The 17,340-nt window shown below is 40.2% G+C and overlaps 1 protein-coding gene across 2 annotated transcripts in view; it reads right to left on the minus strand.

Moving 5' to 3' along the window:
* Positions 1-1,071: 1,071 nt before the first annotated feature.
* The window catches only part of AP3D1 (adaptor related protein complex 3 subunit delta 1), an 81,118-nt gene continuing 64,849 nt past the window's right edge, over positions 1,072-17,340 (minus strand). Inside the window, exons 20-33 of one of the 2 annotated variants that reach the window (XM_073686394.1) lie at positions 15,408-15,592; positions 13,900-13,973; positions 11,321-11,486; positions 11,043-11,156; positions 10,051-10,098; positions 8,913-9,020; positions 7,871-8,044; positions 7,385-7,432; positions 6,594-6,783; positions 6,215-6,303; positions 4,403-4,488; positions 3,500-3,621; positions 3,329-3,408; positions 1,072-3,119 (exon numbers count right to left, since the gene is read on the minus strand). In XM_073686394.1, coding sequence (XP_073542495.1) covers positions 3,024-3,119; positions 3,329-3,408; positions 3,500-3,621; positions 4,403-4,488; positions 6,215-6,303; positions 6,594-6,783; positions 7,385-7,432; positions 7,871-8,044; positions 8,913-9,020; positions 10,051-10,098; positions 11,043-11,156; positions 11,321-11,486; positions 13,900-13,973; positions 15,408-15,592 — 1,580 coding nt within the window. In that variant the 3' untranslated portion in view covers positions 1,072-3,023. Of the gene's footprint in view, positions 3,120-3,328; positions 3,409-3,499; positions 3,622-4,402; positions 4,489-6,214; positions 6,304-6,593; positions 6,784-7,384; positions 7,433-7,870; positions 8,045-8,912; positions 9,021-10,050; positions 10,099-11,042; positions 11,157-11,320; positions 11,487-13,899; positions 13,974-15,407; positions 15,608-17,340 lie in introns of both variants that reach the window. The other variant, XM_073686393.1, reaches the window with a different exon arrangement.

Raw genomic sequence — 17,340 nt, forward strand, 5'->3', positions numbered from 1 at the left:
TTTTCGGATTTTGTTTTTCGGTTATGCCAGATGGGCTGTGTTTATTTTTATTAACTTTACGTTGGTTTATGCCGTTCAATAAGCCAACTGAAAAGTTAAAGAGACCGTGTTCCGTGTCTACCTCCATGTGCAGCCGAGTGAGCAGATCTATTACAAGGAGTTAAATAAAACAGTATTTTAATGGGGAAAAAAAAACAAAGGTCCCAAATCATTAAGACTGGTGTTTCGAACCAGTATCAATGAGCAGCATGCAGGAATAAGATGGGTCAAATTAAAAGGGTTTTCCCATGAATAAAGTACATTTTAATTGTGGAATAATAACTTCCACAATGTGGAGGTGTTCCTGTGCTAATATAATCTTATAAATGTACCCCTGCTATGCACTGTGTAATGGCTGTGTCTGACCGTGCAGGAACATGTTTGGAACAGACCATATCTTTAAAAATGAAAATTGGCTACAACGGGAGAGGGTTAATAGCATAATCATTGATCCTTCCTTCTTCCAAGCTGTACATAGCCTTTAAAGAGAACCTTTCAGTGCACAGGGGCCAGACTGTGCACTGGGTTGTCTCCTCCCTGTCTGTTATTCCCCGACACCTCCGCCTCCCTCCAGTCTGTGAATGACCTGCCTCCTATGAAATCTCAGCAGTGACATGTCACTCCCAGACCACAGTCCACAGACAGGAAGGAGAAGACCCCATGTACAGTCCAGCCCCTGTGCACCGAAAATCTAATTAGCAGAAATGGTGATTAAAGAAGAGACACAAAGCTAATTTCTTCACCAAATGTATCAATGTAATCAGTATTACAGCCATGTCTTTACTGTGCATTACAAAATCATGCTGACAGGCTCTCTTTAAGTTATGATCAGAATGACCATAAAGTAATATTTAACAGTCATACACATTTTCTTCTGAACGCACAACTCTGGCATATAGAATGATTTTCCAATGACCTGGTATTGGAACTCTTTCTTACTCAATGTGCAACACTCAAAAGCTTGTACCTCCCTTAAGTTAGTAAAATGTACAAAGATATGACCAATTAAGACAGACCGATTTAAAACACCAGTTCATAACCATTTCCATATTTTATTGTGGATCATCTTGACACAATTACAGCAGCGTTTCTGGTACCTTTTCTCTGCCCTCTTCAAGGGAATGTGAATAGCAAATTTAACACATACAGATTGAAAACTTCAAGAATCACCAAACATGAAATCTGGATAGAAGATGTTCTACATGCGGATATATTAGAGGGCAAGGTTGGGGGTCAAAAAACAAAAAAAAGTTATATTTGACAAGATTTCTTTAATGTATATCTTATATTTGAGACCAGGAAATAAGGTGGGGAAAACCGAGACATACAACACACCAAAAGCAGTGCAGAGGGCTAGGGGACAAGTAATGGGGAGAATTTCACAAATATATATTATGTGGGCACATAAAAAACCTACACACAAACTGTAGGCATCAAAAACAGCTACTATATTGTACAACAGAGATGACTAAATAATGTCCCTGGTGTATCCATTCTAGGAAGCGGAATTGTTAATTGCTCTTCCCTAGGACCTGGGAAATATTTTACAGACACGTTCAAAGATTGATCCATGTAGACCTGAGTATACAATGCTGAACGTGGACTAAAAATATAAAGGAGAAAGTTGCTTCCATGTTACCACCATATCACGCTTGGTACAGAGAGCAGGTTTAGTGTTTGGAATGGTGCAATGACCAGTTTGATTCCTCTTCAAATGCAAAGACTTGCATCATTTTTATATTCGCAGGGAAATGCACCACTTGGAGATTACACCATATGTCCAGGATTCGACGACAAAAAGCCTTGCAGGACCAAACTTCAGTTTCAAGCTGTATACACAGCAATAAGGAACATTTCTTCATTTTCTATCTGTATCATAAATATAATTTATACATGAATAGTGGTACTGTATCTTAATGTTGCAGTCCTTTCCAGTAGAAGAATCATCTTCTCTTCTCTGACAGTTATACATAATTTTTTACGCACTTGCCTACGTTAGGAAGCTATATTAAGGCACCACCAGTTATTTTCCAAGGTTCCCACATGATTTGTGAGTAAGAACACCTTTCAATCTTTAGGAATATGTATAATATAAGTATGATATATAGATTGTTATGGTAAAAACAGTTATTGAATGTAATCAGACACACATTTTGGACCACGTGTCAGGAGAACTAATGTAGAGTGATAACCAAAACGAGTGAAAAACACACAATAGGGCAAAAAGGAAACAAAAAGGACACACAAACACATAAGACACTCTAGATGAACAAAACACGGAACTTCCAGTTTATTTTTATAGTTTCTGCTCAGGAATGTCTTGCTGGCCACTCAAAAAAAAAAAATTATATATCTAGATATCCATCTCTGAAAACATGATTCTATATGAGACTGATATTAGACTAAATCAAGACTGACGTATTTTGCTGCTCTGACCGACAGTTCATGCATAACTGCAAACAAGGCATAAGATTTGGTTTTACCACCCATATGCTAATGCTGGACAGCCATTGTAAGCAACTCAATACTGTTATAATCGCAAGCCCGATAATCTCCTATATAGATACAGTGCAAGCCGCAGCAAATAGGTGTCTTTATAATTTATCATTGGTGGAGTCATAAGTATATATAACCCAATGTAAGCAGAAATAAACCAAGTGGCAGAAAAATCCAACTAGATTCATTATCAGCTTACTAACCACCATATTGGCAGTATAAGTGAATTTGTGATATTAACTGCTGCATTGGGATATTGCAAAGTGATGTTCAGAAAAAAAAATGGGGCCAGCATTTAGTAATAAAATTAGGCATAATAAAAAAAATGTACACTTCCAGAGGACAGTAAAACTGGGCCTCCTGCGACCATGACGGACTCGAACATGCGGTTGTGTGCCAGTTTTTCACTTTCAGTTCTGTCTGAGTGCACCTTGCAGGAGGAGCAGAGAGGAGGTGGGTATAAAGGAGAGGTAAGGTTTCCCTCTTCTTCAAGATTCTGACAGTGTTGCTTTGATCTCACTGAGAAGGCTGCTGAGGAGAGCTGCTTCATCGCATTTGCCATCAATAGATATAGACTTGTCACCCTTCGGAAGGAAAAAGATACAGAAGTTTAAGAAGTCTGAAATAATGTACATAACACATGATTACCCAGATGATGACATACTAAGTTAAGACAATACAGATTCACTTAAAAGTTAAAATTTGCAGTGGCTCTTGCAAGAGACAAAAAGTCACTAAATATATTTGAATGGTTCTCTCATAATTCGTAGGTTTTGGGAAGTACCGTACTTACCATTTTCACCAGTAGACAAGTGTGGTGTCCCTGGATGGATCGGCTGTACATGGATGCACACGAATCAACTCGCTCAACCACTGGGAAAGAATGGGAGGGGGAAGTCAAATTCTGCTCCAATTGGCAACATTATTTTGTACACTTGATACTACTACGTTTGTGATCACCCACCTGTAAAATGGTGATAAAAGCAAATTTTTGCTAAAAGATGATGAAAAGACAGACTTGTATTTTCCACTTTCAAGGAACTCATTTTAAGGTCTCCTGATTCCAACAGCTTGGCAAAAGCATCACTGATGTATAAAGACAATATATTAGTACATGCAATCTGATAAAAACACAGCTTCACTTCTTAAAGCTCATGCAGACGTCCATGGATCTCGGTCCAATCACGGATTGGCCACGGGTTTCCCGACAGGAGCATGAAAGATTCATTTATTTCTAGGAGGCTGTCACTTGGGTAGGGAGACCCGCTGGCCAGTCCATGCATTGTGGTCTGTGATGGGACAGAGATCCACGAACATCTGCATGAGCTCTTACAATGAAATTTACACAATGCTGTGAGCACAACAGACATAAGTGTGATGCTGACACAGGCAGTGTGGAGGAAGGGCAGTACAGCAGAGGTAGCAGTGATATGAAGCTAGGAGAGCTGATAGAAGGGTTTGTAATGTGACACAACTAAACTCAGCTGTGCTGCCATTCCCCCCACTTTATCTGAAAGGCGTTATCGTCTGTGCTCTATGCCCAGGATTTCTCTAATTATACAGGAGACCATGGTTGTATCCTTACATCTCACACTGAGAAACCTGTTCTTCCTACTGAGTGTCGCTGCCTGCTTATGACAGCATCATACATGGAGAAAAAGTAAACCCGCTTGGATATAAAGGTCAACACATTAGGTACCAAATACTTTGATTGCTAATAACTGGAGAGGCGAAATTTAAAAAAAAAAAAAAAAAGTTTTATTCTGCAGCCACTATTATATAGCGTGTCCATTTCAACATGAAAAATTTGTGAAAGGTCCTCAATAAGGCAGTGTATTCAAGAAGTAAACATTATAAAACATCATACCTGTAGCATGGGGTCATAATTAAATAAGACGAACAGCTGAAACTGATTTTGAAATCTAACTTTTCATGAGACGATCCTTCATCATCCTGAGACAGAAGCAAAACAAACAATTTAAATAGTCAATAAAAGCAATGCTTTAGAGAATAGAAATTATAAAAATTAATCAGAAATAGAATATACTGATCTCTGGAAATTGACTACGGTGCACTGATGTCCACAGCTGTGCGGTCTACTCAGTCAGAGTGATGGGACTTAAAATACTTGTACTGGTACAGCTCAAACAAATCACTGCAACACTACGGCCCAGATTCATCAAGACCGGCATTGTTTGCATTGGTCTTAAGGCCATGTGGAGTCATACGCATTTGATTCATGAATCCGGCGAGACTGAAAAGTGGTATGCTCTTAGCCACAAATCTTACTCCAGTACATGACCAAAGTACGATCTGCAGCATGGGGTATGCCACAGTTAGTCATTCATTAGTCAAGCAGTTGTTGCCACGCCTTGTCCCATATCTGCCCAATTAGGAGGAGCTGGGACAGGGCGTAAAATCACCAAAAATCTCAACATTTTTTTGCACAACTAGCAAGTGCATAATTTCTGGCATAAACACTTTGATGAATCATGGCCTAAATTCTAGTTAAATATACCAAGCGACCGATTCATGAAGGCGTTTACGTTGCAAAAATAAAATTAAAAAATAAATTTGGCATTTTCACATCAGTCAAGGATAGCTTTGCCAAAATGAACACCGCATGGGCAAGACAAGGCATCATAAGGCCACCTGTCCAATTCATTAGTGGCCCAAATTTTGCCAGTAATGTACTCCAGTCTCTGACAAGCATATTTCTGGTGTCAACGTACACCAGTTAAGAAATGTGCCCAGTTCACTAAAGGGAACCTGTCACCAGGGTTTTCCAAATAAAGCATGGCCAGCATTTTTCAGCCTTTTGTTACAGCATTCTAGTATGTTGTATATATGTCCCCATATATGTCACGTGCCTACTAAAAACAAAAGGCAAGGTCAAAAAGCTCCCTGATGACTATTATTACAGCGGACACTCAATTAGAACTTCTCAGCCAAATCATAATGCATTTTATCCCCTCCGACAGTTGTCACCTCAGGCCCAAAACGAGTAGCAAGATTTGAATTCTACAAATCTTTTGCTTGAAATGTTGGCAGACAAGTCATTAGAAATGAACTCCAGAACGATCAGGGCTTGGCTACACAGTGTCTTGTGTATGCCACAATCACAAATATTTGTCAATGGGGTCACACACAAATCCATTAGGATTCGATCTCTGTCAGGTCATGCTCGCTTGCAGTTGGTCTCTGGTTCTATTCAGTCATTATGTCACCTGGCCAATAACAACAATTTTTTTTGCAAACTGAATAACCCTTTAACAAGCAAATGAGTTAAGCTGCAGTTCATAAGCAACATCAGTGATTGCAGTATGGAAAAAGCACTGGATGACAGGGAAAACTGCCCAACTGTTTTACTTAGTAAAGTAAAATGATAATTTAAAAAGAGCAAAAGAAAAAAATAATAATAATAAACTTTTCACCAGCTCTCCGAAACTGATTAGCTATAGCAGGTTAGCATGTATGGTACACAAGGTTGAGCCCCATCACCAACTGTAGGTTGAATGTCATCTTCTATATGGTAGTGCTACTTTTTTAGGGCGTCTAAAAAGTTTCATTGTCAAAATAAATGTTCACAGAAATCGGTTCTTCTCAAAATATTAATCTGTGGTGTTGCCTTAAGTAGTAAAACATAGCAAATGTTATTGTAATATCACATAGAACGTACCTTTACTATGAATGCCAGCGTTCCTTTCAGTTTCTGGGGCATTACAATACTTTGGACAGTGAACACAAACGGAGCTTCATTAGAAATGCCTGGATAAAACATGGAAAATGGATATTTGTACTGCGTTAGCCCGTAGATAGAAACATTGCCAAAACTGAGGGAGACCTCAGTGGATGATACCATTGAGGATTATCAATTTTTGGATAAAGTGCCACCTCTCGAGCTAAGGACTAAGGCCCCTTTCTCATCCATTGGATTGGTGGTGGTGCACCCCCACTGACCACATTAGGGAGACAACTAAGACACTCATTTTAAAAAATAACAAAAGTAGTTGATGTCAAAAGGATTAGTTGCCTATTGTCACAAGAAGCAAACTCACCTGGAGGCAACTGGAATGGGATGGGTATTCCATCATGTACAGAAGATCCTTCTGGCCTCTGCATTTTGGTATTTAAGGAGTCTAAAACATTCAGCTCCATATTTTTAAGAAAGCTTTGACTCTGGTTTTCTAAGATGATGGAGACTGTGACCTGACTCTCCTTCTGCAAATCCCCTTGAATGTCATACATCTGTCATAAAGAAAAAGTTCAAAACGTGAAGAAAAATCACCAGCCCACCCTTTGTCCCGAATAATGAGGAAGCACAAGTACAATTTTACAATATTCCATAAAGATAAATACTAACGAAAGCATTACATGAATGAAAAGTGTTCTTCATTGCTCAGATTTGGAGCCATTTGATTTCTCAGACAATACATGCTAGTATACTTTCAGTACTAAATGTATTGCTATACTATATGTTGGGGCACACTTCTGTGCCATATTAACTTCCACTCCTTGAAATTGGGGGAATGGTTATTGGTGATGTGCCATATTCATAAAGGTACTTTTGTTTGGTATGTGTAAGGTAACACACAAAAATCATTCATTAAGTTATAGAATAATGAGCAGTGCGACAATATCTACTTGTAAAAAAAAAAAAAAAAGATTCAGAAAGACAGGCGTCTTAAACTTGCATCAAAATGTGGATTTTACACTGTATATAAAATGCCATCAAAGCCTAGTTTGCTCCTTTCCTGATGGGCAAAGTGTATAAAGCTTTACCAGTTTATGCAATACTTATCTTACCATTTTCATTCCATAACTACAAATTTCATGACTATTTACTCACCATCTTGATAAATTTGTTTTCAGCCAAAAGCTGGTAACTGGACATTGGCTATGAAAAAAAGCAAAAATTAAAAAGTTTAAAAATGCAGTACCAAAAGCATTCTATCCCTGCACCATTGTAAAAGAGACAGCTAGATTTTAAGGGCTTGTGCACACAAAGTTAACAAAAAGTTTTCTAGTGAAATCCGCTTCAGGAAACCCTCCTATGTGGAGTTTTTAGAGAATTTTTTTGCTTCCTGAAGAGTTCTTTGCTGCCTTCCGATTAGACAGAGCCTGTTTTGGATCGAATTCAATCAGAGCCACTTGAAAGTGACATACACATTTTTTTTTCAAAAGGTGAAGTGGGAGTTAAAAAAAAAAAACAAAAAAAAAACTGTGGTTTTATAAAATATATTCGTTTTTCAGACACCTCAAAAAATTCTGTGTGCACATACCCCAATAAGTAGAACACCATTTTAAGTTACTCTATTAGTCCTTATTTTCTTACTGGAAGAGGCTCTTCTTCATCTAATGTCCCATTATGAACAGATTCAGAATGATCATCCACATGAGATTCATTGTGATGATGGTGACGGTGATGTTTCTTCTTCCGAGATTTCTTATCCTCCTTTGGCTCATCTTTTTCCTTCTTGTGTTTTTTCTTGTGTCGATGAGATTTCAGCTAAAACAGGAAAAATAGAGCATAGCAATTTGATTGCTTCACACTATAAATATTCAACATCGGCAATGGATTTTTAAAATATGTGGGAGTCTTGGTTTGTCAAAATGTGTCAGTCAATAAGGATAAGTTCACACGTGGCAAGTTTGTAGTGCAGATTCAGCAAAATTACAGTTCAGTGTACAATGTAGACAGGGGTTTGACATCAACAGCAGCCCATTCTGTTTTCAGATTTTTTTGGTGTCTTTCTCCTGCTCAATGTATATGGATGAAGTCCACAGCAAAATCCCCAACAAGGAATTGTCAAGACTTCTCCTTTTCCAAGTAGCTTAGTAGTTCAATTAAATAATTGATTTTTTTTTATTTTAGAGATCGTAGTCTTTCTTGTTTTCCAACACTGTTCTGCTCCTTTTCTGAATCGCGTTACTTATTCCAACTCGCCGGATCACACTCAGGTTTGCTTGGGAAACGCAAGTCGCTTTTACAATGTCAGTCTATGGAGCATCGCTCGGATTCTCCTTAGCCTTACATTATAAAAGGAACTTCCAGCTCAAAGCCTTGTGTGATCCGGCGAGTAGTACTTGGAGCAAGTCAGAAGAGGACGATTGCAGCGCTGCAGATGATGGAAATCGGTAAGTATACACTACGTTACATATACATTTAGAGGGGATTATGGAATAATTTCTCTGTGCTTCTTTAGGTGGCAACAGCAGAAGCCATCACCAAATGCAGCAAAGTCCACACAATTAGCATGGATTTTGCCACCTTGAAAATGATGCAGCATATCCAACTCGTATGCACATACATTTACACTAATTAAACGTTAATTAATCTTAGCCAAAACAGATAAATGTAATGCGACACTAATGACCTTCTCTGTTTCTTCCTCAATTCTTTCCTCTGGTCCTTCAGCTTTTGTAAGCGCCTCTGGCTCTTCCCCAGGTGTAATTACTTCTGGTAGACTCTGTGTGGAAGGGCTCTGTTAGAATAAAAGGTTGCTTTTTTTTTAATCTGGAAAGATTACTCATACAAAAAGGTGCAGGACGAGACATCAGAAAATGTTTTACACTAAAAGCAAAGTGGTACTTATTGCAGGCTTTTATTTTAAAGCCTCTAAAAGGAAGTTCAGGTTAGACTAGTTAAAAGGGTATTCTCATCTCATTCATTCATGGCATATCCATAGGATGAGGCATACATACGGTATATAGTAGATGCAGGTTCCACCAAGCCCAGCATATGATCATCTTGCATATGAGGCCCAGACGCTCGCTGCTGTCAGTGGAGCAGTGGTAGGGATTCCCATTCATTTGTACAGAAACTCCATCCACTCACAACATTACCCAACACGGACTCACATCTGCTATACTTATGGTATAATCTGTGGTTATGTCATGAATGTATAAGATGGGAAGACCCCTTTAACTCTAATATATCCAATCCCTCATGTTACATATAAGACTCCAATATGCACTGTTTATCCTTTTTTTTTGTTGATGAAAGACCCTGCACATCTTAATGATGGGCAGAGAAGTAAAAAAGTGATCTGCCTGATGATTGACAGGACTGGGTGGTAGTTCATAGCTGCACAGTTCTCTCTCCCTGTCATGTACTAATATGTTTGATAAGTCCAGGGCAGGGGGAGAACCTGACATATGTGCTTTCACTACTGAACTATAACATTAATTTAATGAAAACTGAAAAGGAGCCAGCGTCCACGATATGGTTAAAACCAGTCCAATTAGAATTTCTTCAGATTAAAAGCATACCACAAGCAACTCTGCAAATGATAGGCCTGTAGCAAAATATCTAACAGGTTTCACGTCATTGTGGCTCTTCGTTATAGCTGCCATAAAAGCCACACTTGCTTTTAATCTGAATAAAAATTGGAACGTTTTTAACCATATCCTGAACGCTGGCTCCTATAGACCTTTATGTGCAATTAGAGTAACATTAGGCGCCCCAGTTAAAGATATAAATAAAAAAAGTTACTGCCTTCACTGTACACACACCTGTTCCTGTGGTGGCATCTGAGAGCCAGCAAGCCAGAAGTCCATGTCCTAAAAAAAAAAAAAAAGGGTTTAAGGGTATGTGCACACGATGCAGAAATGCTCAGGATTTTTTCCTGAGCGTTTCTGCATCTCTCTGGCAGGAAAAAACGCATGCGGATTGTACATGCGGTTTCCTGCCAGGGACATGCGGAAATGAAGCGGTCTTCACTTTCATTTCCGCATGCGGGTTGACAAGCGCTTCCCAAGCGATTTTAGCATCACTTGGAAAGTGCTTGTCAACTTCACACTATATAAATCCATGCAGCCGGCATGGATTTATATAGTGTGTGAATGTCAAAAAATAAATCTATACTTTACCCTCTGATGGCCCCCGGTGTCCTGCTTCATCGGTCCCGGCTGCCGGCAGTGAAGACTGTAGGACCTTCCGACGTCAGCGTCACGTGACCCGTCACATGACTCTGACGTCAGCGAAGGTCCTTCATTCAACCGCGAAGTGCGCGGGAAGCCGGCAGGACGCAGCGCGGGCCGTCAGAAGGTGAGAATATATATATTTTTTATTTTATTCTTTTTTTTTTAATGGTACCTGGGTCTGGATGAGAGTCCTCTCATCCACACCCGGGTACCATCCGCACATTAGACCGCATGAGAAGCGTATCAACATATACAGTGATGCGGATTCCATGCGGTCTAATGCAAGTCAATGGCGGCAAAAGAGCAGCGTTTCCGCAAAATTAATTGACATGCTGCGGATTTTTGACCGCAGCGTTTACGCTGCGGAAAAATCCGCATCATGGGCACAGCACATGCAGATTTCAATTGGGGAACATTGCTGCCCTTCTACCATGCGTTTTTCATGCTTTTCCGCGGCGTTTACGCAACTGCAAAAACGCCGCGGAAACGCATGAAAAACGCATCGTGTGAACTCAGCCTAAAACAAAAGAACAAAGACTGGTATAACCAGCATAAAAGGCATGAATGGAAAAGAGACTCACATCTGCTGGCGTCTTTTCTTGTAACTTTGCCTCCGCATACTTCACCTCCGCTTCATCTTCCCTGACTTCCTTGGTTGTCGACTTCTTGCGTTTTGTCTTCTCTTCTTTGCTTTTCTGTCACAAGAATGAGAAAGAAAATCACACCAAGGAATGGTAATTAAAACCATGGATTCTTTAACCTCCCACCCCCAAGGAACAAACACTTAGGGGTGTTGAGCAGCAGCACATCCCTTCATTAAGTAATAAGGTACAGCTCAGAGATTAGAATAGCTAACCACCTTTTTTTCTTTCTTCTTCACTCGCTCAGACTCTGGTTGCTTCTTCTCCTTCTTGCTGGGCTTTTTAACTTTTTGATCCAATGTAGAGGCATCATTCTCAGGAGATTTTAGATCATCTGTATTTCGGTGCCTTTGAACCGGAAGTTTCTCGGTGTCGGCTAAAGGTCTGGAAAACAAAGACTAATTCTGAGACGTGTAATTGTTTTAGTATTGAACTGGCCTCAATCTTTAGCATTTGTTCGGTCCACAAAGTGAAAATCCAACAAGTTTCTAAAGAAATCACAAGAAATATTAAAAGCTTACAATGGGAACGTTGTCACAATGTGTAGAGGCGGCTCAGCAACGGTGCTCCCTCAACAGGTGGTAGAGGTCAGCTATGTAATATAGCCTGCATTTACTGTGTATTGTACGCAATATAGCGGGCATCTACTACATGTGGTGCGAGCTCAGTCACTGAGCCCCCTCTACACAGGCTGACGTACATAAATATAATTTTATGGAAAAAGTTTAAGGGTATATTCACATGTGTAGGACATCACACTATTTCCACTGATTAAATCTGTGTCTAACAGCAGTGGCCGGATCAAAGATCCGATCTCTGCCATCAACCATTTAGATGCTGCTGTCAATGTCTGGCAATGGCATTTAAAGGAAATGGTTGCCGATGTGCGCGTGCCAATGCCCCCTTCAGCTTCCCTATCACACAATTCGGGGTACTGATGTGGATCCATGGCTGAGGGAGGCTTGCTGCCATCTTGGTACTGGGAAGCTCAGCCACAGACTATAAGCCATTGTTTTAGTGATGCCCAGCCTTGGGAGAACATCAATGACACTACATAATGTAGTATTGCAATATATAGTATGAGTGATCAAACAATGACAGGTTCAAGATAGCTAAAACGCAAAAACAAAAAAAAGGAGAAAAAAAGTGTTTTTTTGTCCACCAAATCCCAATTTTTTTAATTTACTTATATTTATTTTCTTTCATCTAAACTATTTTTTTACCACTAACAAAAAAAACAAATCTATGCAAGTTTGGTGTTGTAGTAATCGAACGGACCTTGAGAATTGTGGCGCCATGTAATTTTTATAGCACAATGGGCACAATAAAAATAAACTAAAAAAAAATTAACGTAATTGCATTTTATCCCTTTAATGGCCTAGAGCGTTTTAGTACGCCCTAGGCCATCACCCCCGATTCAGCACGGGCTCCGGCGCTGAGCCCGCACTGAACCAGGCATAGGTCAGCTGATTCTTACAGATGACATGTGCTCGCAACAGCCACGAGTGGAATCTCGATCCACCCGCGTCTGTTAACCAGTTAAATGCCGCTGTCAATCTCCGACAGCGGCATTCAACAGCGCGGCATTAGCCCCGCCCATCGGTGACCCCGTCATGTGATCACGGGTCACCGATGCGTGGGCATGACAATCCGGGGTCTGCAGCAGACCCCTGTGGTTGTCATGTCTCGCTTGCTATGAGCGCCACCCAGTGGTCATCTCCTCTGTGTAACAGAGCCGATCAGATAACTGCAGCTTCTAGTCTCCCATGGAGACTATTGAAGCATGCAGAAAATGGAAAAAAAATGTTTTTAAAAATCTAAAAAAAAATAAACGTTTAAATCACCCCCCTTTTGCCCCATTCAAAATAAAAAAAAATAAATAAAAAAAAAACACATACACATATTTGGTATCGCTGCGTTCAGAATTGCCCGATTTATCAAAATGAAAAAGGAATTAATCCGATCGGTAAACGGCGTAAGGAGGAAAAAAATTCTAAACGCCACAATTACGTTTTTTTGGTCGTCACAACATTGAAATAAAATAACGGGCAAACAAAACATCACATCTGCCCCAAAATGGTATCAATAAAAACGTCAGCTCGACGCGCAAAAAATAAGCCCTCACCCGGATCCAGACCCCGAAAAATGGAGACGCTACGGGTCTCGGAAAATAGCACTTTTAAATATTTTTTTAATTTTTTTTAAAGCAAACTTTGGATTTTCTTTTTCACCACTTACATAAAAAAGAACCTATACATATTTGGTGTCAACGAACTTGTAATGACCTGGAGAATAATAATGGCAGGTCAGTTATAACATTCAGTGAAAGTGGTTAAAAAAAAAACACAAAAAAACAACCGTGGAATAGCATTTTTTTTTGCACTTGGAATTTTTTTTCCCGTTTTCCAGTACACGATATGGTAAAACCAGTGAAAGCGTTTAAAAGTACAACTTGTCCCACAAAAAATAAGCCCTCACACGGCCATATTGACCAAAAAATAAAAAGGCTATGGCTCTGGGAACAATGGGAGCAAAAAATGAAAACGCAAAAACCCAAGGTCGTTAAGGGGTTAAAATAAAATAGTTATGGCACTTGTAAGAAGGGAAGAAAAAATGCACAAAAAAAATGAAAACTAGCTGTAACGGCAATGGGTTAATTTAATTAAAAGCTTTCTGAAATTAATAAAGAGCAAAAAAACGTGTGTCCCCCCCCCCCCCTCCCCCAAAAAAACAACTTTAAAATTAACAAAATAAACAAATAAAAAAATCATAAAAATGTTGTCATATGGTTACATACTTATCTAAATCAATATCCAGTGCTCTATATGGATCATTTGGGTCTTTGTCGTCATCATCACTCGGAAGAGCATTCTAAATAAAAAAATAAAAAAAATCACAAGCATATATTGAGTGCAATGTCTTTCAAAAGTTTCTACATACTTTATAAAAAATAAAAAAAAAAAAAAAAAAGATGTTTTGTAACTTGATATATTGTTGTAGATTCAATAAAGTAGGTGTTTTATCAGCAGACAACTTGAGGACTAGTTGCCTTGTGCCATATACTCCTCCTGCTCTGTGTAATCCCGCCCACCCCCGATTAGCAGCTTTCTGCCTATGCACAGTGTACACAGAAAGCAGCCAATCAGTGGTGTGGGCGGGTTATACAGATCTCAGCATTCAGGGAACTGCTAGAACAGCAGCAGAGAAAACCATGACATCAAAATGATAACATGCAGACTACAAAGTGACAAATCACTGAAATTAGGCTCTCTGTCCCCTACATCATGCTGCTCTCAGATGGGGTGGCAAGAACCTGGTGACCATTTACCTTTAAATCACAGGTTTAGTCTCCCTGATATATGCTGCATGTTGTGAAACCCCAGTCATGCTGTCACTTTTACAGTAGGGATGGGCAATGCAGGCTGAGATCCCTCACAGTAATAAAGATGGGAATTCCTGCTGTAATTTGTTGCTAAAGTGAAAAGGAAAGGTAACCACCATAGCTGCACAGCAAATCTTTGGACTTCTGCTTTCCATGTCTCCCAATCTGAGCTCTTTAAAGTATTATCAACATTATTTTCTAAAAATTATGGCCATACTGTAAAATATTATGGTCATCTAATCTGTTTAATTTCAGATTGTACATGCTTATAGAGGCAGATATGTTGCCTGGGTCCTATTGTAATGACTAGGACCACACAAGCGTGCCTGGAGGCATAAATCGGATGGGACGTTACCAGCTCCCGCTCACCTCTTGATATGGAAGCAAGCAGAGCCGCAAAAAACCCTTAATTACAAATATGCTTTACGGCAGTATCATGGAGCATAAAGGGCAACAGTCTATAGAGGGAGCATTGTCAACTATGCGAAAGTCAAAAATAAGGTTAACGAACTAGGGAATCATTTCTGCTTACACATTCCTTTTAAAGGGGTCTTTTCCTTGTTAATTACAAATATAGGACCTATTAATATACTATTATTTCCCCATTATTATTATTTCCCCATTAATAGCTAAGAAAACCCCCTTCTCTGACCATGACTGGGCCATGAGAGAACATGGCTGTCTTAGCTACTCGAATGAGCCGGTCTGCCTGCCCCATCACACACGTCACCAATTCTCTATTTCTCACCCACTGATGGTTTTGGCTTACAAATACTGAGGTAAAATACTGAGTGTGTGAACGAGGCCTAACCTTGACAAAAAAGCCTCATCTGTGTACAAAATACCTAAAAGTGTTGTTTTGTATATGTCCACTATAAACCACAGGTTCTTAATACTGGGTGCTGGTTAATAAATTAGCCAACCTCTGGCATCTCCTCAGTAACGATGTCCACGTGGTGAGCGGGGGCAATGTCCTCATCACTCTCAGTGTGAACAGACTTGTGTCGCCGGGTCTTTCCACTTTTCTTGTCTTTTTCCTTCTTTCTTTTCTTATCCTTCTCCTGGCGCTGTTTGGTTCTTCGCTCCTCCTCCAGCTTCACGTATTGGTCTGAATTGGGTAGACCTAATAAAGTTGTACAAATCTCTACTCTTCAGTACACACTTAACCTCACAAAAAATGTGAAAAGGTAAAAAAAAAAAAAAAAAAAATTATAATGTTCCAAATAAAAAAACTAAGAGGTTGCCAACTACTTTGTTCATGAATGATAATCCTTAGGATAGGTCAAAGAAATCTCCAAAGACTACGAAACAAAATATTTTAAGTTCCATGCGTCCGACAATAATAGGACCCATATTTCTAGTGACAGAATCAGCCCAGGAATGTATCCATAGTTTTCCATGGCTGTAAGCAGAATCAGGGAGCTGTAGCGCAAAAACCCCAGAATAGCAGACTTCAGCTATGCGATGTGTGGTCTCTAAATTAAGATAAAATCATAAGGGAAAAAATGGCGTCGTTTGCAAGCTTCAGAGATCAACGAGCGATGAGTTATTGCAGAAGTTAGAATTTTTAATAAAAATGTACAGGCTGGAGACCAGCCCACATGATGTCACAACAGGGGGCGTATGGCCAGATCTCCCCTTAAGTATAAGAGAACCCATGGACATTAGAGGAGCACTCATTGCCAGGGGGGTATAAGGATTATAAGCAACGGGTCCTGTTCGATAACAGCATAATCAAACTGGGGAGCCCCTCCTCCACCAACCTATATTGAATCGTCTCCGCGATCGTATAGTGCAAGACTTTCTTCTTTTATCCTGTTTATTTTATGTAACTGCTTATGTATTTTTAATGTCTCCTTTGTAACATCCTTGTATATATTTTTTCTTAAACACTGCCTCCCTTTTGTATTAAATATGAAATTTAATGGTTCTGTTTCTTTTGTTCCGTAATCGTTCCCTTCCCAGAAGCCATACACACTACCAAAACGCAGGCGTCCGGCCAGGCCAGTATTATATTTCAAACTCGGCCGGTGGTGGCAGAGAATAATAATAATTGGGCTATCGTGAAGCTGACAGTGACCGTATGGAGGGGGTAAACACGGATTCCAGGCTTTGGAACCCAGAGGTGTGACGCCATACTCTCACTGGTCGCTTGCAGATATCCATGTAGCGAGTAGTCTGGGTCGCGTGCTCGCGATTCCGGACGAAATACTGACAGCACGGTGAGATATCGCGTGATCTCCCCAGTGACGTCCCTCTGTGTTGGAATCCCTGACGAATTGTTAGCACGGTGGCTCAGTGGTTAGCACTGCAGCCTTGCAGAAATGGGGTCCTGGGTTCAAATTCCACAAGGACAACATCTGCAAGGAGTTTGTATGTTCTCCCCGTGTTTGCGTGGGTTTCTTCCGAGTACTCTGGTTTCCTCCCACATTCCCAAGACATACTGATAGGGAATTTAGATTGTGAGCCCCAATGGGGACAGTGCTCATGTCTGTAAAGAGCTGTGAATTAATGGCGCTATATAAGTGAGCAAAATAAATAAAAAGGTCAGCAATGTCTGATCGGTCGGGATCTGACACCCGGCAACCCCGCCATCAGCTGTTCTAGGTCGGCGGCCCCAAATGTTGAATTGCGGAGCTGCTTCTCTTCTGATAGTGGTTGCGGCCGGCTACTGCACATCCTCCCCGTATTGATTTGAATAGAAGGCGGATGTGCAGTAGCCAGCCGCAACCATCAGAAGACGGAGCAGCTCCACAATTTAGCATTTCCACCCACCGACACAGATAACAGCTGATCGGCAGGGGTGCTGGGTGTCAAACCCAGACCGATCAGACATTGAGGACCTAACCTAAGGCT

Source organism: Phyllobates terribilis, unplaced genomic scaffold (genome assembly GCF_046119375.1).
Source record: "Phyllobates terribilis strain yellow unplaced genomic scaffold, ASM4611937v1 Scaffold_1__5_contigs__length_1240528914, whole genome shotgun sequence".
NCBI lineage: Eukaryota > Metazoa > Chordata > Amphibia > Anura > Dendrobatidae > Phyllobates > Phyllobates terribilis.